The sequence below is a fragment of the Pygocentrus nattereri genome, chromosome 19, assembly GCF_015220715.1.
Source record: "Pygocentrus nattereri isolate fPygNat1 chromosome 19, fPygNat1.pri, whole genome shotgun sequence".
Classification (NCBI taxonomy): Eukaryota; Metazoa; Chordata; class Actinopteri; order Characiformes; family Serrasalmidae; genus Pygocentrus; species Pygocentrus nattereri.
In genome coordinates, this window is record NC_051229.1 from 15,075,842 (window position 1) to 15,098,003 (window position 22,162).

At 38.8% G+C, this 22,162-nt stretch overlaps 1 protein-coding gene across 1 annotated transcript; it reads right to left on the reverse strand.

Annotated features, from left to right (window-relative positions):
- Window positions 1-214: 214 nt before the first annotated feature.
- Window positions 215-8,292, reverse strand: LOC108427096. Its single transcript, XM_017697040.1, has 8 exons — window positions 8,240-8,292; window positions 7,019-7,138; window positions 6,591-6,619; window positions 6,273-6,336; window positions 4,956-5,090; window positions 4,378-4,481; window positions 2,926-3,209; window positions 215-218 (listed from the first exon to the last, which is right to left on the reverse strand). Exons 2-8 carry the CDS (start codon window positions 7,113-7,115, stop codon window positions 215-217), a joined length of 717 nt encoding a protein of 238 aa, XP_017552529.1. The 5' UTR covers window positions 7,116-7,138; window positions 8,240-8,292.
- Window positions 8,293-22,162: the final 13,870 nt, after the last annotated feature.

Genomic DNA, 22,162 nt, shown 5'->3' on the forward strand with positions numbered 1-22,162 from the left:
AAAAATTACCAAAAGTCCCTCAGAGGGATGCAGAACTCTTGAAATTGCTAAGATATTGGGGCATGATCACAGAACCATCAAATGTTTTGTTGCAAACGGTCAACAGGGTCGCAAGAAACCTGAGAAAAAAAGATGCAAATTAACTGCCAAGGATTTGAGAAGAATCAAGCGTGAAGCATTTTCTTCCAGTTCTGTCATATTCCAGAACTGCAACCTACCTGGAGTACCAAGAAGTACAAGATGTTCAGCGCTCAGAGACATGGCCAAGTTAAGGTAGGCTGAAACCCAACCACCACTGAACAAGACACAAGCTGAAGCATCTAGACTGGTCCAAGAAATATCTGAAGACAGATTTTTCAATGGTTTTATGGACGGATTAAATGAGTGACACTTGACGGACCAGATGGATGGGCTCGTGGCTGGGTCAGTAACGGGCACAGAGCTCCACTTTGAGTCAGACGCCAGCAAGGTGGAGGTGGGGTACTGGTATGGGCTGGTATTATTAAAGATGAGCTGGTTGGACCTTTTCGTGTTGAAGATGGGCTCAAAATCAACTCCCAAGCCTACTGCCAGTTTTAGAACACACTTTCTTTAAGCAGTGGTACAGGAAGAATCTGCATCTTTCAAAAAGATGCTGATTTTTATGCTGGACAATGCTCCATCACATGCATCCAAGTACTTCTCTGCATGGCTCACCAGTAAAGGCATTAAAGATGAAAAACTTATGCCATGGACCTGAACCCAACTGAGAACTTGTGGGCAATTCTTAAACGGGAGATTTACAGTGAAGGAAAACAGTACACCTCTCTGAACAGTGTCTGGGAGGCTGTGGTTGCTGCTGCACAAAAAGTTGATCGTCAACAGATCAAGAAACTGACAGACTCCATGAATGGAAGGCTTATCACTGTTATTGAAAAGAAGGGTGGCTATATTGGTCACTTTTTTTTTTTTTTTTTTTTTTTTTGTCAGAAATGTTTATTGGAAAGTTTTGAGTTGTTTGTTTATAATTCTCACTTGAACAGATGAAAATAAAGTGAGATGGGATAATGTGTGTTTTTCACTTAGCTGCGTAATAATTCTGCGCAGTAATGGTTGCCCAATAATTGTGCACATATAGATATTCTCCTTAGAAAGCAAAAACCTCACTTTGACTTTCTTAAACATTCATGTTTGAGGTTTTTTAACATTTTGGATTAACTGAGAGCACTGTAGTTGGTGATTAATAAAAATAATCCTCAAAAATGAGACTTACCTAATAATTATGCACACAGTGTACTATTGTAATTGCCAACAATCACTATACCAAGTATGTATCATTCCTGAAATTGCTGTATGCAGTCTTGAGCTTTCTGCATTGTTCACCCACTTGTCAGACCAAATTTGCACCTTTGCCCTTGAACACAGGTAACTAACATTTAACTTTTCTTTTTTTGAGGGTTTTGTCATATTTCCATTCTGTCAAAAAAAAACAGCATCTAAAGCAAAACTAGTGGAAAGATGAACAATTCTTAAAATATGATAATATACATCATGTAGGATTCAGAACAGGTTTATTATCCAAATTCAACTCTCCTTTGCATGTCATTTTTTCGTAAGACCAAAGTCATGTCAGTTTTGGTCATCTGAAGACCAGCATGGTAGATAAAGGTAAAGAACATCACTTGATCACCATTGTCTAGTACATAATCCCAACAAGAAACAACAAAATAACTTACTAAGGCAATGGCACAGTCACAGCTTAGATGCTGTTTAGAGTTTAACATGAGTTTAAGTCTAAATTAAATGTAGTTATTACTTTAACTTGGAAGCTGCCGTTTAAAGCGCACCTATGATTTAGACTAAACCTAACTGCTGTCATTTAGATATCACACATCTACCACTAGATGTCGCTATGAGGTTCCACTAACATGGTTTTGTAGGGCGAGACAGTTGTAATTGATGCATGCCTTTAGTTGACATACTGAAGAGCTTTAACGAGACTAAAGGAAATTTTGACTAATTTTGAATCATTTCCATTGCTGTGCTATCCCCTGAATCCTGCAAGATACTCAATTTCAAAAAGTCTGTAGAAACCTGCTCACCCAGTGTTTGTTCTCAAATTAAGGGTATTAATAGGGTGTTTGGTCCCCCTTCTGCTGCAGTAACAGCCTCTACTCTTCTGGGAAGGCTTTACTCTAGATGGTGGAACATTGCTGTGAGGATTTGATTGCATTCAGCCACAAAAACAATGGTTAGATCAGGTACTGATGTTAGATGACCAGTTCTGGATCATAAATGCCACCCTAACTCATCCCAGATATACTGGATGGAGCTCCTTCTTTATACCCCTCTAGCCTAGCATGGCTGCTGCTGCATCCCATTCTATTGACTGTGCTTTTCTATGGAGATTATACAAGCTGAATTCACCAATTGGAAGGTGTCTGGGTACTTTTGGACACATGGTGTCGATATAGGCCTACGTATTGATTATATAAATATTGAGTTAAATAAATGCTTCAACCTTCCCTTAACCTTCAGCAAAACAGTGTCTCTCACAGGTTCAAGGTAACCCTCAGATACAGTGACATCTAGTGGCAGATGGGTGATCTCCTAGTGAGCAATCTGGCTTAAAACTAATGTTTAACTCTAAACCTCAGCTAAACTAATGACCAAACAGATGCTCCATTTAGGCCTGCAACTCAAGCTTCCCTGCCTTCTGGGGAACCCTTTTGCAGCACTTATTGTAGACATCACATTTGTAATAAGAAGACCGTTCCCCCTACTGATTTCCTGGGTTTGTCTGGTACTCCATCATACCCCTATAAGCCCTCTCATATAGAACACTTTGCCTTTTGTAACTTTCTTCACTGTTTCTTAGTATCTTTTTTCTTGCTCTCTTTTGTCTTCTTCTGTATCTTCTCTTCCTCTTCCTTCTCTTCTCCTTGCTCTTCTTTCTCCAGCTTCTTCGGTTTGAGTCTCTTCTCCTTCATTCTTTGTGCTTTCACTCTCTCTTTTGTCTCTTCTTTGTCCTGTCTGGCCTTTCCACGACGTGCTTTAAATGTATCCTGTCTTCTCTTCAACAGGTTTCTGTTTGGGATGGCTTTGTGTCTGAGGCCCCTGGAAGCTCTCTCTTGAGTCACCTTCCTTGATCTGCCTCGTCTGCCTTCCTCTTCTTCATCATTATCATCACTGACCCACCAGAAAAACGTGTCCCACAGAGAGGTCTCAGGCTTGAAGATAAGAGAAAGATATGAGCACCACAGATATTGTGTCTACAGATCTGTATGTACACTGTGGGATTTTTAATCAAATTATGCTATTTTCTTAGATACCTCAGATTAGCCAAGACCTATTTGGTGTCTGCAGTTTGCTTTTTTAGTTTTGGGCTGAAGCTACAAGGCTAATGTAGCTAATGAGTAATGGAAGCTCATGAACACAAATGAGCATTGTCAAAAATGGACAAAGCCTAGACAACTAGACAATTTAGGCTTCAAGATTGAAATATTAAATATTCAAATTTAATATAAGACAAAGAAAGTCTCAGTAAATACAAAATGCAGTCATAAAATAATTACTTCATTTACTGAAGGAAAAAGTTATTCAGTGCCAACTGGCCCCACGTGCCCCCTTAGTTGTGACGTAAACTTAACACAGCATTCCACAATAAGAACATCTTACCAAAAGCCAAACTTGGTGGTAGTTTGATGATATGAGGATACGTTGATGCTTTAGGGCCTAGTTGACTTTAACTGACGGAACCAATAATGCTGCTCTATATCAGAAGAAGGTTTTGTAGTAGCTTAGTCAAGGTCCTAACTTTTGATCATTCAGAAGCTGTGGAATTCATTTAAAGCTTAAAAAGTCAGTTCATACTCAAAAGGCCTCCATTGTGATTGAATTAAAGCAAGTAAACCAAAAAAGTGGGCCAAAATTCCTCCACAGCGATGTGAAAGGAGCATTTGTTTGCAGTTGTTGCTGCTGAAAGTGGTACAACCAGTTAAGTTTAGGGGGCAATTACTTATATATATATATAGATACTTATAGATACTTAGGTGCTGCAAAACTCTTTTCTTCCAATAAATGAAATGATGAGAATCTGAAATTTTTTACTGTGACAAATAAAAATATCAGGAGGGGGTAAATACTTTTTCATTGCCCTGTAGCTCTAGTAAAAAGCTAAAGAGGAAAACTGTGGATGTTTTTGCTAAACTCTTCCATCTCAACAACCATTGTAATTTTTACCAAGACAATGCTTAATTTGTGTCTGGAAAACACTTATTAGCTGTATAAATGTAGATTCATCGCATAACATATTCTATGCATGCTTTCCTTAATTCAGCTATGAAACCTGACAAGCATATTGTGTGGACAAGTAAAAAATCAGGCGGTTATCCTGACCTGAGATAGTGGTAACCGCCCTTTCTTGACCAGGGTATGTCTCACATTAAGCGCAGTTCCTATGCCATCAACATCAGTTCCATCTTTGCGGCCTCGTACAACCTCTGAAAGAAGGAGGAGAAGACCTAGTCACTCATGGTACCCACAATAAAGGTGCCAGAAAGAGTTCTATGGAGTGTTGCCATAGAACAACCACTTAAGGTTTCCTAAAGGCTGGTTTCTTAAAAAACAAATAGTTAAATGATAGTTTTAATAGACAAATAAATGAGATGTGTAAAGGTAAAACACCTTTTACATTTTGAAGAACATATAACATGATTTCTATGTTAAAACCAATAACCATTTAGGAACCTTTACTTTTAAGAGTGAAACAATTTCATCATTTACTCAAACAGGGTAGGGGTGTCCAGCTCTGGTCCTTGAGGGTCATAATCCAGCACAGTTTGCGATTTTCCCTGCTTAAACACACTAACTAACCAACTGATGAGTTGAATCAGGTGTCTCTGCACAGGAAAAGCAACAAACTGTGCTGGACCAAGACCTGCAAGACTGGAGCTGGACACAGTAAATGCACTCACCATTCAGTTTTTGGCAGCCCGAAGTAAGGACCAGTATGGTGATAGCTATGAAGAGACAGCGGTTTAGTGTCACTCCCTCCCATGGCATCTCAATCTGGGCCACATTCTGAAGGGACAAGGTCTTGCGTAGTGGTGCTGTGAACGGGAGGAGATGGGAGAAGGTTTTACTAAAAACTAGAAAAATGGCAGATGCTTATGGTAATGGACCAGTGGCAACAGGGATGTCGGAAGGCATTTTAAATACTCAGGCCAAAACGAAGCATGTAGCCATTGCAACATCTCTTGTAAAAGTGTCTACTTATCTCATACTCAGAAGCCGCAGCAGTCTCTAGAGTGAGATTTTCTGATTTAAAGACTAGAAAAACATTCTCATGATGTATCTTGAAAGTAGGATTAACTTTTGAACACTACAACTGCTTTTGGGTCCATTTGTTATTAGCTGGTAAATGAAAGAGTTAATGGTACTACTAGGAACTTGAAAATTTTTATTGTGGCCATATAACTAGTAACTGTTTACAGTCATTATGACAATGGAGAAAACAGAGACTCAAATGACAAATAAAGATGAGGAGGACAGGTTAAAGCTAAAGTTAGCCAGGCAACTATCCATACTTTATCTCAGTTTGCCTTCCAATCTCAGGCTGAATGAATTAAAACTTTATATGTTTTAATTCTTTTATATTCATATTTAATACTTTATATTAAAACTGTATGTCATCCATTTTTGAGCTAATAAAAAGGTCATTTCTGTGTTGTCTTTATGCCCATCTATAGATCAGTGGCTAGACTATCAAGTAAGATTGATTCCCAGCTAGCTAATTCAGGGGGGTCACTTTGTTCTCTCTTATTGGGGCAGAGACTGGTGGTGGGGTGTTGTTGGGGTCAAAAATGTTGGAAACCAGGCTACTACTGATCCTCATTCATTTTGAGCTGTAATTCTCTTTTGTAACATAAAATATTTTACGTAATTTGTGCAGGCTACAACTACTGTCAATCACAAATAACAAGTGTGATAGGCTAATGAAGAGTTTCCACCTGACAGCTAGTGCGTACAGATTTATACTACACTCAAAATGCTTTAAAGCTATTTAATTGTTTTTAGCTGTTGCAGTTCCTGGATGTCTCTTGCTAGGAAAGAATGGCTGAAATTAGGAGCACATAATGAGTAATAAAAGGAACATTTTGACCAGTATTAGCTAAAATTGAAAGAAAACTAATGGGTATCTGTTGAGTTTTCATATACATCATGCTAAATTGCCCTTAACTAGCATTCATGCATTATTAACAACAGCAAGACATTGTTGGGTGAAGACCTACTGGTTCTTGAGACGGAGGGCTCACAGGGTACAGCTTTTGGTATCTCCTGAACGATTGGAGGTTCCTGTGGCAAGCAGATCATTTGATACATTCAAAATAACACTCATGGACTCCAATGCCCTTGCATTTCAAATATTCAAGAAGGACATGGAACTGTAATTGTCATTAGTTGCCCAGTAGTCATCCATGCTGATGGCTCTGTGTTTATAGGGAATGCTGTGCAGTCTAGTTGAATAGATCTATCCCTGCTGCTGTTTCCCATTACTTTGCTATTCTTGGGCAATGCAAACCTCATTGTGTAGTGGCATCCAAACTCACCTCTCTGACCCTTCTTTGAGTATACTTCTCTGGAAAACAAGACATGTCAGTTTACAGTGTGTATATAGAACAGGGATATTGTACTCTATGTGCATACAGTGACAGCAATACAGATACAGAGGGGACTGAGTTTGAAGCTAATATTTGTCATGCTAGCTGAAGCTAGTGTTTGTCATGCTAGCTGGTGTCATGTTGCTATTGCTCTGTAACTATGCTTCAGTATGTGGCCAATGTCAGTCATGGCCAGTCTGGTATATAATTAGACACAGAGGTGCTTTCAAGTCTTGAAATATCACTGCTGCTTCCTTCAGTCTATTTTAGCCAATAGCTAGCTTTATTCCTCTTTAAAAGGACCATGACTTCAGTGTGCTTCTGGAAGGAAGCTGGATATAAGATCGCTCAAGAATGAGGTTGAAATTGTGGTGTACCTGTCCGGCGAGTTTGTCTGAGAGGTTTTTGTGGATGAACATCCTGCAATGGTGTCCCAAGCTCTTCTTCAAACATCTCAAAAGTGCTCTCATCCATCCTACCCCTCACAAGACAATTACCTACAATTAGCATTTAATGTTGTCTCTTATTTAATGTAGTAATGTTTTCTGTAGTTTTGCAACCCTTAGTTTGGTTTGACAGAACTCACAATTGTGTATCCTTTTTGTGTTTTTGTTCATCACTGTAATACACAATATCCAGCATGCAGTACAAAAATACATGCTACAACCACTCAGGACAATAAAGAAATCCTGGCTGCTAGCGTAGCCACAGACATGGAGGCTAATAAATGCAGAAGTGATATTCAGGTTACTTGTGGCAATGCTAACTAGCTGGTTTCGTTTGGTATTAGCCAGTTTAGCAAGAAAAAAACCCCCAAAAACTCACTTCAAACAGCCCACCCTCAAGCCTTGTATTTCTTTAAAAGTTCCTCTCATCTTTAAGGTACATCGTTAAAGGGAGGTTTTCCTATTCTTTAAACTGGAAAATCTCACTCTAGAAACCATTGTAGTACCACTGTAATAGGTGAGCTGGCATGTTTATAACAGATATAATAATGATTGGATTTAAAACTTCGTCCAGAGTGCCCTTTTCACACAAAGACGACATAAATCTCAAGAGATTTCCCACACAAAACCTTTCATCATTCACACACCTGAAGAATGGTCCCAATATGTGTAATCAAAACCATGCTTTAAAATTACAACTTCCATTAAGAAATGCAGTACACTGAAGCCATTAGAACATTTCACACAGTGGTGCAACGGCAACAGCAGTCACATAGAATTCAAGAAAATGTCAAGCAACATCTGATGCAATGCTAACACAATACTCCATGCTATTGTTTTTATTTCTGATTAGCTTGAATGTCTGTAGAAAAAAGTATCTCAATCTGCCTGTGACCCAAATGTTCATCAGAAAGCAATTCATAATAGGGAATCACTAATGTTCTCATATCAAGCCATCAGAATTGTCAGTTGTTACATTTTGTGATCAACATGTGAACAAATCACACGTTACAGTCTGAAAATAGCACCATTCAACCAACAGTCAGACTGAAAGAAGTCCACAGACACACAGATGCAACACTGAGGTGGCCAAGCACTTTTTCCTGTTTCACTCCAAATAATGACCTTTGACCTTCTAATAGTGAGACTTACCTGCCTGGACATGAGGAGGGGTCACAACAGAGGAACCGTCACCCAGAACTCTGATGCTGTGGTCCTTGGGTAAAACAAACACATGCACAGGCATGCACCACAGGCTATCGTCTGACAGCTATGAACAGGTGCAGTGGGATGAAAAAGCCCAAAGCCTAAAGGGTCAGGCTATTGCAGGAGGCCGCTAATGCGCACCATCCAGCTCAGCTGAAAAAGCATGATGCCATGGTCAGATAGGCCAGAATAAGTAGCTGATGTCAGCAGCAATGCCAATAAATGGAAGTAAACAACATAAGCAGGTCCCACATTTATCTAACAGGTTCAGGTTAGAATCTGATAGCAAAAATGTTCTAAAGCTGATACATTTTGCCATGTTGGGAAGGTGAACAAACAGAATTAGAAGACTTATTTAATATTAAACAGCTTGCTATATAACATTAAATATTAAACGTTGTAAAATTATGAAAACATAATACTTCATGGTTTCCCAAAGGCATCTAAAGTGCACCTTGTTTACTAATATGTAAAGAACTCCCATCTAGCAGTCTGAATGCACCAGTCGCTTCAGAAAAAAAAACAGTTATAAATTTCAGATTTCCATTACAAATATATTAAATTAGTTAATAAAAAGCATGTCAGCTAAAGCCTGTATTGAACGCAGCTGCAGTGAACCATGGTTGTTTCACTGTTTATTTGCTGCTGTTCAAACTGGGAGGGAGAAGGACTCAAAGAGTGGTTTTAATCACTGTTTCTTACTTTCACTACCATTCAGTGTAATTCTATTTGTTAAGTGTTATATTTTGACTCTTCATTGTAGACCTATTCTGGGCAAAAATGATGAAAAAAAAAGTGAAACATTTTCAGACATAATTTGGGTGCATTCTTAATGACAGTGTTGAAGTTTAGTACTAGGCTTATTTTAACACCAGGACTGGTAGCTTGCTTGTGTACTGGACATATAGTGAGAGTCATATGTCGACTGCTAAATAACCTTGTAATTCAGACGATCCAATGACACTTGAGGGGAAGTTGTACACAGGACAAAACATATCGGGTTTGGAGCATTTTTTGTTTGGCACAGGGCAGATAATTTACAGGCCTACAGGGTGATTCTAATTACCAATTAGCTCTGTGCAAACTGCATATGTCAGGTACCACGTAGCTCCCATGTGAAAATAAGAAAGGAAACTTTATTGTGAAACTTTATTTTGAGTGGCCCTCTTGTATTAAATAAACACAATCAACAGACATCAGCAACATATCAATGATGTAGCAGCAGTGAACACATTCAGTAGGTTATCAAAAAACTTTTAATTCACTGCATAAATAAAATGTATTTATAATCTGCTGAATTCAGTTTTTCACTTTAATTGGAGTGTTCTAATTCATATCTGTAGATGTTAACCTAAGAGGTCACTGAGGCTGTAACAGATCTAATACAGATGATATGATCTACAACAAGCTTTTATAGACATGTTGTCATGTCTACACTATTATATAAATGGAATTTAACAGGATTAGGTTTTGGTTAAGGTTAGGATTAAGACTAGAGCCAGAGTGAGGGTTAGGATTAGGTTTTGGGTTGAAGTTAAGGCTATGGTTAGGATTAGGGCCAGTGTTATGTTTTGGTTAAGGTTAGGTAAGGTTAGGTTTTCATTAATGGAAGTACCATATAAAGTCTATGTAATGTAACATATTAAAAATACATTTACTTAATGCAAATAATGTACCAACAGTACACTTTCAATACATTTAACTCAATGTATTAATTTGCTGTGTTGTTGCTACTTCACTAATATGCTGTCGATGTGTTACTGAGAGTCTGGTGAGAATTCATTAATAATTTACCAAAGACCACTCCAAATAAAGTGTAACCAACTTTAGACAGCAAACATGTCTAAGATAAGGTTGAATATTTTGTACATTTGATTTTGGCATAAACCACTGAGACATAAACTTAAAACAACTGTGTTTCAGTTCAAAAAATTGTGTAGCTGTTCAAAAATGCAGTACCCTTAATCACCACTAGAGGGCAAAACTATGCTACAACTGTAACTTATAGCTGGCTATGACACAGATCTATCTTAGGGGGCAAGCAGTGAAAATATAGAGAGAAAGGATGTGAATACCCAGTGGTCTGCTCAGTTTGGCCTTTAAGTACAAATGTGATTTTATTGTGGTGGATGTCTTTGGAAACAAAACCATGTAAGCAATGAATCATGGCTACATCGCTCTGGGTCACAAATCGGATATTAATGCTAACTATTCCCTGTTGAAACAAAGATAGTACTACTACTCTTTCCCATGGCAGTTCGTGCATCATAACCCATATATATATATACAAAAAAACCCAGAAACAAACTAGAAAGCAGTGCCTACCCTTCATGGATGATTTCTTTGATATACGATGGCTGGGAAGGTGAGAGTAGCCAACAGTGCACCCTAGCCTATTCGGCCTGAGAGCTTTCAGCTGTCTGTTCTTATAAAATGCGCCCTGGGGGATGAGAGCCAGGTTTTCTTTTTTCTTTTTTATATTTGGAGGCAGGGGTTAGACATGGGTAGACATGTCTAAGTGAATTCAGTGACCTTTGCTGTTGCACTTTGTTCTATTGTCAATGGCCTGGTTGTACAGTCTGGCAGTGTGAAATCATTTTTAGAAAATACTGCTTTCAACTCAGAAATGTTCAATTTTTTATGCATTTTATTATGTGCAATTATTGTGGGAAGATAGAAACATATGGCCTTGACTTTTTTGGGTTCAAATGCTGCAATTAAGCCAACTTTGTGGAGGCATTTCAGAGCTCAGAAATGAGCATAATTTTAAGCCTGTGTTCAAGATACAAAGTGGGAAAAAACAAGGATACCTCTGTGAAAATGTGTATTGTTAACAACACGTTAGCTATAGCCACCAGCTAGATAGGAGTAATAATAGGTGTGAAAACTGGGGGGGTGGGTCTCTATGTTTTTTCCCAGTCAGAGGTTGTGAATTCTGAGGTACAAGCTTCAGTTGAATGCAGCATGAGTATTTCATGTTCCAACTGTGCTAGCTAGGCTACGCTACGCTCACATACCCTAGTTAAAGCTAAAAAGTAAGAAAATACTGTACATCAGTGAAAAGTATTAGTAGTTATTCTAAAGTGGTTATGCATAGCTGAAGATTTTTTGTTGTATTTCAGCAGAATCTTACACAAAATGAAAAAAACATTTAATGTATAAAAAACATTTTGAATTCTCCTGCATTGCATTTTCTATTTATTTAAATGTGGGCAAGTTATGACCATATGGCCTTATGTATTAATTAAAAAAATAATTGGAATGTGTACAGTTTGCTGATGTCTCAGTTTCAAAGCCCTTGATTATCTAATCCAGGCCAAAGAGGTATCAGAGGACAAGAGACTATTCTCTACTGATGCCAAAGCTGCAGGTGACCTGAAACTTGCCCAAGTTTGATGCAGAATCATAGGACTACATGTCTCTGCTGTCTGCGAGAGTCAAGCATCAGCTGTGAAAGTGGGCTAATGTAGCCTTGGGCATCCGCATGCTCTACATACCCAGCACCAGTGAAGCATCGGCAGGACTTCTGAGTTTAGCATTGTCCCTCTTCAGTAGCCAGTATGAAGAATGAAGGCCTACTCTGTTCGTCATAAAGGGCATAGGCTGGGAACTGTGTAGAGGAGGAAGACCTTGCCTAAGGACAGGATGCTCTAACTGGCTGTAAAAGTTTCAGCAGCAAGGTCAAGAATATAGTTTTGCTATTGTTGGATCGCTTGCCAGAGGCAGAAAAGGTCAAAGCCCCTTTAGATTCTTGATATGCCATAACAGTCTTTCCCTCTCTACTGCAGCATTGGGAAAAGTGAGACATGGTCCATTGCAGATCTTGCTCAAGAGTTCAAGTTAAAGTCAGCTAAAATAATAGCATGTTAAATAACACCTTGAACATAACAGTACTAAGTTATAAGTATTGAAGTGCTTTTATTGCTGTGTATTATCTCTCACTAACAGTGACCTGGTCAGCTAGTTTAACAGGTGTTCTGGGACTGATTCCAGATGCATATGATGGTTTTCTAATGGGATCTAAAGGTGTCCTACAGGAAACTAGTGGTCTCTAATAGTAACCATTAAGCCAATACCCATTTGAAAGCAAAACCATCAGGTTTTAGTCCTAATGGTTTCTATGCCCTTTTTTCAGCAGGGTCAACTATAGAGAAGCCATTTTCCATAGTTAAAGTAAGTGTACATTGATGAGGAGGACTTGATATTACCAGCTAGTGACAGATGCATCATTTTGTTGTATTTCAATGCAGCCTTACACAACTTGCAGTTGAGAGTGGAAGTGTTTACAAAGTATTTCCAGATAAAAAATAAGTTTTGCTTTGTGCTTAGCAGAAAATGCCTTTCTTTCTCTCTTTCTGAAAATCAAGCACATTATCTAACTAATCGATGCTACTGGAAATATTAGTCAACTACTCATGTTGCCTGTAGAGTTACACAGAGTTCTTGTGTTAGCAAGAATATAATCTTTACCACTTTTATTGCAAGTATTGTGTTTACACTAAGAATGCAGTGGAATGTGTACTGTAATGGTAAATCCATGTGTCTTGTTAACATCAGTATGGCGTACTACAACTGCCGTAAAATGAAGTGTAGAACGTATAGAACAGTGTAGAACACTGTACTCAGTGGCTGCAGACTAATGTATAGTGCAAAGTGAGCCATCAGAAGAATTTTGGATGCTGGTAGGCTGGTCTCCAGCAATGAAAACTGTTAATGCTGGTCACTACCAAAACCACTTAGATGCTAATGGAATACATGTAATGGAGCTAAGTAATCAGGATAACATGTTGGGTTGTAACGGAATACAATTATTGGAAATATGTATTCAATGCGGGCGGCACGGTGGCGTGGTTGGTAGCACTGTCGCCTCACAGCAAGGAGGGCCTGGGTTCGATTCCCCGGCCGGGTGACCAGGGTCCTCTCTGTGTGGAGTTTGCATGTTCTCCCCGTGTCTGCGTGGGTTTCCTCCGGGTTCTCCGGTTTCCTCCCACAGTCCAAAGACATGCAGTCAGGCCAATTGGACATGCTAAACTGCCCCTAGGTGTGAGTGTGTGAGTGACTGTCTGTGTCTGTGTGTCTGCCCTGCGATGGACTGGCGACCTGTCCAGGGTGTATCCTGCCTTCCGCCCGAAGACTGCTGGGATAGGCTCCAGCTCCCCCCCGCGACCCTGACGGAGAAGCGGCTTAGAAAATGGATGGATGGATGGATGGATGTATTCAATACAAAATCTGTATTGAATCCAAGTTACATTTTGTAGAGGAAGTATTCAAAATATAGTTACTTACTATATTATAATTACTATAATATAATTACCATCTTTAAGAGAAACACCATCATCAATGGTTGTTAACTTGCCATTTTAAAATCGGTGCATGGTGTGAAAAGAAATACTCTTGAGAAGAACTACAAGAAGAATAAAACAAAGTAAAAATTATATTTAGCAGTGTTTTACCCATCTGACATCAAAATGTATAGTAAATATGTTCTAAATGTATTCTGAATACATTACTTCTTTATGCATGGTACGTATATTAAGTACTGTGTATTCAGTATTTAGCCATCAATACTTTTCCAAGTATTCTGACCAACCATGTCAGGACACCAAAAAAGGTAACTACTGTCTACAGTTCCAACAGAATTAGCACATAGTGCCTGAATTAATAGTAACTAGTCAACTACCCATGGTTCCGAGCAGTGGCATGGCAAGAGCACAGAGCTGTTATTCATCATTCTAATACAGAAGCCAAATCTTAAACTGGTTGCCTTATTCACAGTGTGTCACTGATAATAAGTCCCACTCTTCCACAGCACTCCTACTGCTTTTTGCCTCTGGTCATCAACCTTCTTGATGAAATTGATGTTCTTCAAATCATAATCTTGCCTATTTATGCCAATTTCTCCATTCTAATGATGCACACAAAAGCTACATGAGTGCTAACAGCTTTCCTTTATGGAGAACCTTCAACCTGCTAAAACTGTGAGTTAGCCAGATGAACATACACATATGAAAACAACTTGTCAGCATATATTATCAGTATAAAGCACATTGCGCCAACCTAGATATGAACAGCACAAGACCAGCTGGACCAATAACAAATAACACTAAATATATGAAATATCTCAAAATAAGAAAATGGAAGTTACACACTTCAGAGCTAAAAGATCAAAACAAGACTGGTAACGTTTGAATTATGCTTAAAATGTACCTTTTCAACATGAATTCTCTCAAACGGATTTAAATATAGCACCTCAACAGGATTAGCAGATGATATTATGCTAGTCGTATTTGCTTGGCGCCTGAAGCTTTCAGAAGAAAACATAAGAAAATGTGGCCAATCATTTTAAAGCTCTGTGTTAATTTCACATAGCAACAGCCACCTGCTTTGATAACAGGCATTTTCTCTTCAAGCCGGTATCTTTGCAGCTGATTAGCTAACAGTTATATGATGGAGAAGTAGCCCATGGCCAGAGCCAGCTGATCTATAAACTGCAACACATTTTCTTATGCTGCAGCCAGTTTTACAGATATGTATCAAACAAAAGGTGGTGACACATAATGGAAGAAACACCCCTCTTTCAAAGGGCTGTAGGAAACAGACTGTCAGAAAATACTGGTGCCGAATGACTGTGGCTAATTGTTAGCATTCTATTGTTAACATGCGAAGTTAAGCTGCTACTTATGAGTTCATGAATTACAGAAGATTGTTTGGCTCATGAGCAGATGTGTAATGATTTGGTTCATCAGTGATTGTGTTGCACAGCTGAATGAAAAATGCTATGTTGGCAGGCTAATCACATCTGACTCTGACTTTGTGGTGAGAGGAGAAACTGGAGTGACATTTCCAGTCACTGCCTGAATAGCAGACTGCAGGTAACAAGGTAGGTGTGTGAGTGTAAATGTGTGTAGATGTGCGTGTGGTAATCCAGTACATTATTCATATTTTCAGGGAAAGATAACAAGATTTTCTTGCTCAGCTCCTCCCACCTACCTTCTGGCCGTTCTTGCAGAGACACACACACATTAGGACTGTGTGTTTGATGTGTAATGTGCTGCACCTGTTTAATTTTTGCTTGCCTGTTTTACATGAAATAAATTCAGCAGAAAAGTTTCTTAACTCATACAAAATAGTTGTCTATTCTGCACTGCAAATACTTATTTTATTACTTTTTTACTTTCTATTGCTTATTTGTATTCCATGAGCATGCATTCTGCTACTGCTCTGCAACCCCATAATAACACTATGTCTCTTGGCCATTGCTGGCATTGCACTGTGCCAAAAGCTAATGTATGTTCTTTGATATTTTGGCTCAGGGTGTCTTTTATGTTAAACACTTTTTTGTGTTTAATCACAGCAGTCACAATGATTATTACAGTGTGTGTCTTATATCAGTTTCTCAGTGCATCAGTACTTGCTGAATATACGGTATCTCACAAAAGTGAGTACACCCCACACATTTCTGCAAATATGCTATTATATCTTTTCATGGAACAACACTATAGAAATGAATCTTGGATATAACTTAAAGTAGTCAGTGTACAGCTTGCATAGTAGGATAGATTTACTGTCCTCTGAAAATAACTCAATACACAGACATGTCTAAATAGCTGGCAACACAAGTGAGTACACCTCACAGTGGACATGTCCAAATTGTGCTCAAAGTGTCAATATTTTGTGTGATCACCATTATTATTTATTCACCTTATTTTTCATGTGACAACTGTATTTTGTGATTATGGCTGAAATATGAGCATTATTTCATTACTGTTTTGGCTAAGTCAGAAATCCTAAGTTAAAACATTGGCACAAAAGCATTTAAAAATCCCAATAACAAAGATTATTGACATTTATATTTATACCTACATTTCCATTTAACAAATATAGACTGTTTATACTTTGCAGGGAGTTCTGTCTATGGTCCACACAAAGCATGGGGCCCAGGATACATCATACATGCAAACTGAAAATGCCATATATTCCGTTCACACGATAGCAGCTCAAGGTCAGTATTTAGCCAACCCACAGATGCAGCTGAATTTTCATAAGCCAATATACAGTCAGGTAAATTGGTTAGCCAATCAGGTTAAAATAACATTACTGAAACGTAAAAAGAGAGTGTCATGAGAGCAAGGTTTGTTTCATTTTCACATATTAAGATTTCCTTTTTCTAATAGCTCTCTGTCCAATAGTCTCTAGATAGCTCTGTACAGCACTGGGTTGACACAGATTTATAATATATGTAGTATTTATAGTATATGACACTCACATCAACATGGCTGCTCACACAGTCAAAAGTAACAAAGTAACACCAGAGCCAATATATGAAGAGCCTGGCCACTTTCTATTTCCCTGTTAAATTAAAAACATGATTGCAAAATGCCAGAGGGCGTCTGCCAGCGAGTTCTCAATGAAGGGGAGTAAATGGAGCTCAATGGCTAAAAATGAAAAGTTAAAATAGTTTCTAATCACTTGCTCAGCATTTTCCTTTAATTTTAGAAAGTAGAAGGGCGTATTTCACTAAAAAAGCATATAAAACTTGTCTATATATTTTTTTTGTATATCAAGCAATTTTTGGGCATCAGGATGCTAGCATTACTGCAAATGAGTGCTGATCGGTTGGCGAACAGAGCATACATGAGGCACTGTTTTAAACTCATATACCTCACATTTAAAAGTTCTTTAAAAAATAAGTGGTGTTAAAATGTTTGTTTTTCAATTTTCAGCAAGGAAGTATTCTTTTACATTAAAAATATTTAAGCATCCATCCATGCATTTTCTTGCTTTGTAAAGCAAATGTGCAGAAGTTGAAAATGATGTAATTCTGAATGCCGACATTCTAGTTTCAAAGTAAATCAATTCCATGAACAGCACAGTTGTTGATCAGTTGATGTGTGCAATGATATGCGTGTATTTTATACTGGCTTAAATATGACACAGCAAATCAGGTTTTAGGACTTTTCTTTTTACTTTGGGGCGAATAAGATCATAGTTATGCCACTGGATTAATAATAGATTTGTTAGTGCGCTGTATTTCTGGGGGATAGACCCAGTTCTAAGCCAGAGCACCAACAAACTACCTCATCTCTCTTCACACAGCAGTGGCAGGAGGCTTATTAGGTAACAGCGAGAGAATTCTGTTCTAAAGATCAGAGACCCAACTGCTGTGTACAAACAAGCACAGTGTCAGAGTGTTCAGAGGGATCTTTCAGGCATGTATAACAGCGCAGCATTACCAACAATACGCGTAAACAGAGACAGACAATGATAACATAAGGTCACGGCTTGAGTGCAGACATTACTTGTAAACACTGCAGTCCCTCAGGTGGACCTCTGTGGGTCCTACAGTAGCTGATTTCCCAGCAGGACTATGCTGAGTGGGAGATGGCAATGTGAATGTGGAGACTTCAGAATATTTTTGTAAGCTCTTAGGCTATGTTACAAGGCAATTCAACACAATGCTTAATTTTAAGGCCTCATATCCTGGAAAATTTAATTTCCCTTGCCTTTCCTTTTCCAAAGAGCTTGCTATACTGAATAAACATTGTGAAAGAATGAAAACATACACTATGTTTCCAAAAGTATTCAGTCACCCATCCAAATCATTGAATTAAGGTGTTCCAATCACTTCCATGGCCACAGGTGCGTACAACCAAACACCTAGGTATGCAGACTGTTTCTACAAACGTTTGTGAAAGAATGGATCGCTCTTAGGAGCTCAGTGAATTCCAGTATGGTACCGTGATAGGACACCACCTGTGCAACAAGTCTAGTCATGAAATTTCCTCGCTACTAAATACTAAATATTTCAAAGTCAACTGTCAGTGGTATTATAACAAAGTGGAAATGATTGGCAACTTAGCCACAAAGTGGTAGGCCACATAAAATGACAGAGTGGGGTCAGCGGATGCTGAAGCACATAATGTGCAGAGGTCGCCAACTTTCTGCAGAGTCAATCACTACAGACCTCCAAACTTCATGTGGCCTTCAGATTAGCTCAACAACAGTGTAGAGAGCTTCATGGAATGAGTTTCCAAGGACGAGCAGCTGCATCCAAGCCTTACATCACCAAGCACAATCAAAGTGTCGAATGCAGTGGTAAAGACTGTGAGCCAGGCCTTCTTGACCAACATCAGACCTCACAGATGCTCTTCTAGAAGACTGGTCAAAAATTCTCAAAAACACACTCTTAACCCTTGTAGAAAGCCTTCCCAGTAGACGTGAAGCTATTATAGCTGCAAAGGGTGGGCTGACATCATATTAAACCCTATGGATTAAGAATGGAATGTCACTCAATTTCATATGTGTGTGAAGGCAGATGAGCGAGTATTTAATGCTCCAGAAAGCTACCTTACAAAACTTTTTGACACAAAATGGTTATGAATATGCTGCCTGACATCCCAGACATTGTTTTATGAAAGATTTACAAAAAGATTTTGGCCTAAATGCAATTTTAAATATATTAATGGCAGGGAAGTATAAGAAATATATATATTTGTTTGATCTATTTTATTTTACTCTATCATTATCAGCATAACATATGCAAATGTGAAAGATGTGTAGTCTTGTTGGTTGTTTTGTATAGTAAATAAAATGGCTATGTTGTGTTGTAGACATTGTCACCCCTGGTTCCTATCACCACCAGTGTAAAGAAAACAGAGTCAGTAAGTTTCTCTACAGTAAACCACTTCAGCTTAAACCACGCCAAATGACTTTGCATTAATCTCAACAATTAAATTATGCAGATTTTTTAAAATGGTGTAATTCCCCTTTAACCTCTATGTTATGACCTAGTCTAGATATTTCAATCTTTAGAACATCCTGTGCTTGTTGTATTTGAGGGTTTTGTCCGAATGAAACACAAAGCCATGGAGAAGCCCAAAATCAGCCGACCACAACTCCTTTATTATATAACAGCCCCTCTGGAGCTTTCCTGTCCACAGTGTGAAGTGTGTCTGGTTCAGATGGAGCGCATGCATGTTTGGACTCGACCCTCAGGCTACAGTGTGTTCATATGTCTGATCCACTGCAACAGCCTGTCCATCACCTCTCATCATACACACACACACAGATGTACATCACAGTCCAAAGCGAGCCGTTAGCTCAGAAAATATTCTTTAGATCTGCAGACAGAAGAAAAAAAGAGATCTGCAGACAGAAAACAACACAAGAAATGGACAGACTCTACAAATTTGTTTCCTTCGGGCGTGCACCCCAGAAGAGGAAAAAGTTTCTCTTAGCTGCTTCTCTGTTTAAATTTTCAGAGGTGTTCCAAATCAAGCTATACATAAATGTAACCATGGCAACCTCACCCAGCAGCGCGCTTTCTAAAGTGAGTTTTGACAGTTTTGCAGACCAAAGTGAGTGTGCGTGTTCGGTGTGTATGTTTGTTTTTGTGGTGTGGGTGAGTTAGACAGGCACAGCACAAAAAAGTGCCTCAGCAAGAATAAGAAGAAGACAGCAGTTAGTCTGTTAGAGTCTGTAACATTTCTGCATTCTTGTGTGAGATTTATTTATTTTTGTTTGTACATTGGCCAAAAAGATGTGGACAGCCCTTCTAATTATTGAGTTCAGGTGTTTCAGCCACACCCATTGCTAATGGGTGTATAAAATCAAGCACATAGCTATGTAATCTCTATAAACACTGGCAGTAGAATAGGTCATAATGAAGAAAGGGTGCCACATTTGCCACAAGCCAGTTTTAAAAATTTCTGCTTTGCTAGAAATGGGCTCAGAGGGCTGAACAGCTGTGCACGTGACTAAGACTACTATGCATAATGCCAAACATCAGCTGGAGTGCTGTAAAGGACTGGACTTTGGAGCAGTAGAAACACATTCTCTGAAGTGATGAATCACGCTCCATTATTTGGCAGCTTGATAGACGAATGCATGGAGCCAAAGACTGGTGGAAGAAGGATAGTGGTCTGGGGCTGTTTTTCAGGGTTTGGGCCCCTTAAGTCCAGTGAAGTTTAATGTTACTGATACCACATATAAAGAAAATATTAAGACAATGATATGCTTCCAACTTTGTGGCAATAGTTTGGGAAAGGCTCTTTGACTATGTGCTGTGCACAAATCGAAGCCCATAAAGAAATTATTTGATGAGTTTTGTGTAGAGGAACTCCAGTGGCCTGCACAGAGCCCCAACCTCAATCCCAATGAAAAACCTTTGGGATGAATTGGAATGTCTAATGCAAGCCAGGCCTTCTCGTCCAACATCATTGACTGACCTTACAACCTGACCTCTTTGGACTGAATGGGCACAAATTCACATACAATGTTCCCAGAAGAGTTGAGGCTTTTATAACTGCAAAGTGGGGGGCCAACTCCAGCATATTAATGCCCATAGTTTTGTAATGGATTGTCCAACAAACTCATATTGGCATGATTGCCAGCTGTCCTCATATTTTTGGCCATATAGTGTACTTTGGCCAGATAACCAGATGAGATCTCATTTTACTTTCTTATATAAAAAGCACATCAACACAGCTGTGGGCTGGAAGTTAGGGTCCTGGCCCTGTGACTGGAAGGTTGCTGGTTCAATCCCCAGTGCCGACAGTCCATGACTGAGTTATCCTTGAGCAAGACATCTAATCCCCAACTGCTGGATAGGGCTTCCCACTGCTCCGGGAAAGTGTGCTCACTGCCCCCTAGTGTGTGTATATTCACTAGTGTGTATGTGGTGTTTCACTTCACGGATGAGTTAAATGCGGTGGTGGAATTTCCCCGGTTGTGGGATTAAAAAAGTATCACTTCAACACATACATCTTTTCCGTTTTCCTTTTTTTTATCCCCGTTATGACAGCAGTCAACAAGCCTAGCACTTTCATTGGGCCAGAGAGCAAGATGTCATTAGGTAAGGGGATCTCCAGCCTTGGATATCTTCCATCTTGTATTTGTTTGTTTATCCTCCCACCTTCTTGTGAGGATAAGAGTGATCAGCTACATGCATTTCTTCTCACATAATTGTATATGGATAATGAAAATGCATTTCATTTACACTTGTGTCGAATGTGGCCAAGATCCATCTCTGACCACCCCTAAATGTGGTTTGAGTGATCTGATTGGAGTCCCATCACAATGTGCTGTGGGTGTTTACTCTTGGCTTTTCATGTGTCAACATGACCCAATCACAGAAAGTGCATGTGTAAGCAGGCCCTTAGTGGGGTCAGATGTGATCTCGTAATTAGAATACACGCCTGGGGACAATTATTTAAACTGGATTTTTGCTGGACTGAAGTGGTAGGACTGGGAGGTGAAACATGATACAGTAGGATTTTTAGCTAATGCATAGTGATCAATCAAAAAACAGAAGATGGTTTAGACAGGAGCAAAGGTCATTACATTTCGATGAAAGATTACAGAAAAACAAGAACTTTGCCTTTTTAATGGTTCAGTATGATATTTTTGTGCTTAATGTGACCAGGTACATGAACTGAGAAGGTATAAAAAGGTTAATTTCAGGTTATCTTTAAGTAAAGGGAAATATTAGCTTTATTGACCACACTAAAGGTATTCATGCTTTTTAGACTCTCTTTACTTTGCTAATGCAAACACACACACATGCATAAATAGAAAAAGGGATAGAAGCAGAGATAGAAGATCAAAAGATCTGCCAAAAGAGAAGGGCAGCAGTGGATTTATTTAACATACAAGATGCTTTAAAATATGACACTAATGTTTTAGCAGTAATGCAGTACAACAAATCTTGTAGAGTACATTTTTCCCTCTAAGGTACTTTTTTAGGTTAATTACATCACAGTAGTTTCAGTGTTTGGGCAGCTGTCCAGTTGTAAGTCACAGAACTTAATTAACTAACTAATTAAGCCTTAATTGACCTATTATGTCAGAGAATTTTCATTAGGAATTATA

Coding starts and splice junctions, on each gene's coding strand:
- LOC108427096 (XM_017697040.1), bottom strand. CDS start 7,115: ATGGATGAGAGCACTTTTGAGATGTTTGAAGAAGAGCTTGGGACACCA. Junction 5,091..6,272: donor GCCCTCCGTCTCAAGAACCA/GTAGGTCTTCAC, acceptor TCCCGTTCACAG/CACCACTACGCAAGACCTTG. Junction 4,482..4,955: donor GGGCTGCCAAAAACTGAATG/GTGAGTGCATTT, acceptor TCCTTCTTTCAG/AGGTTGTACGAGGCCGCAAA.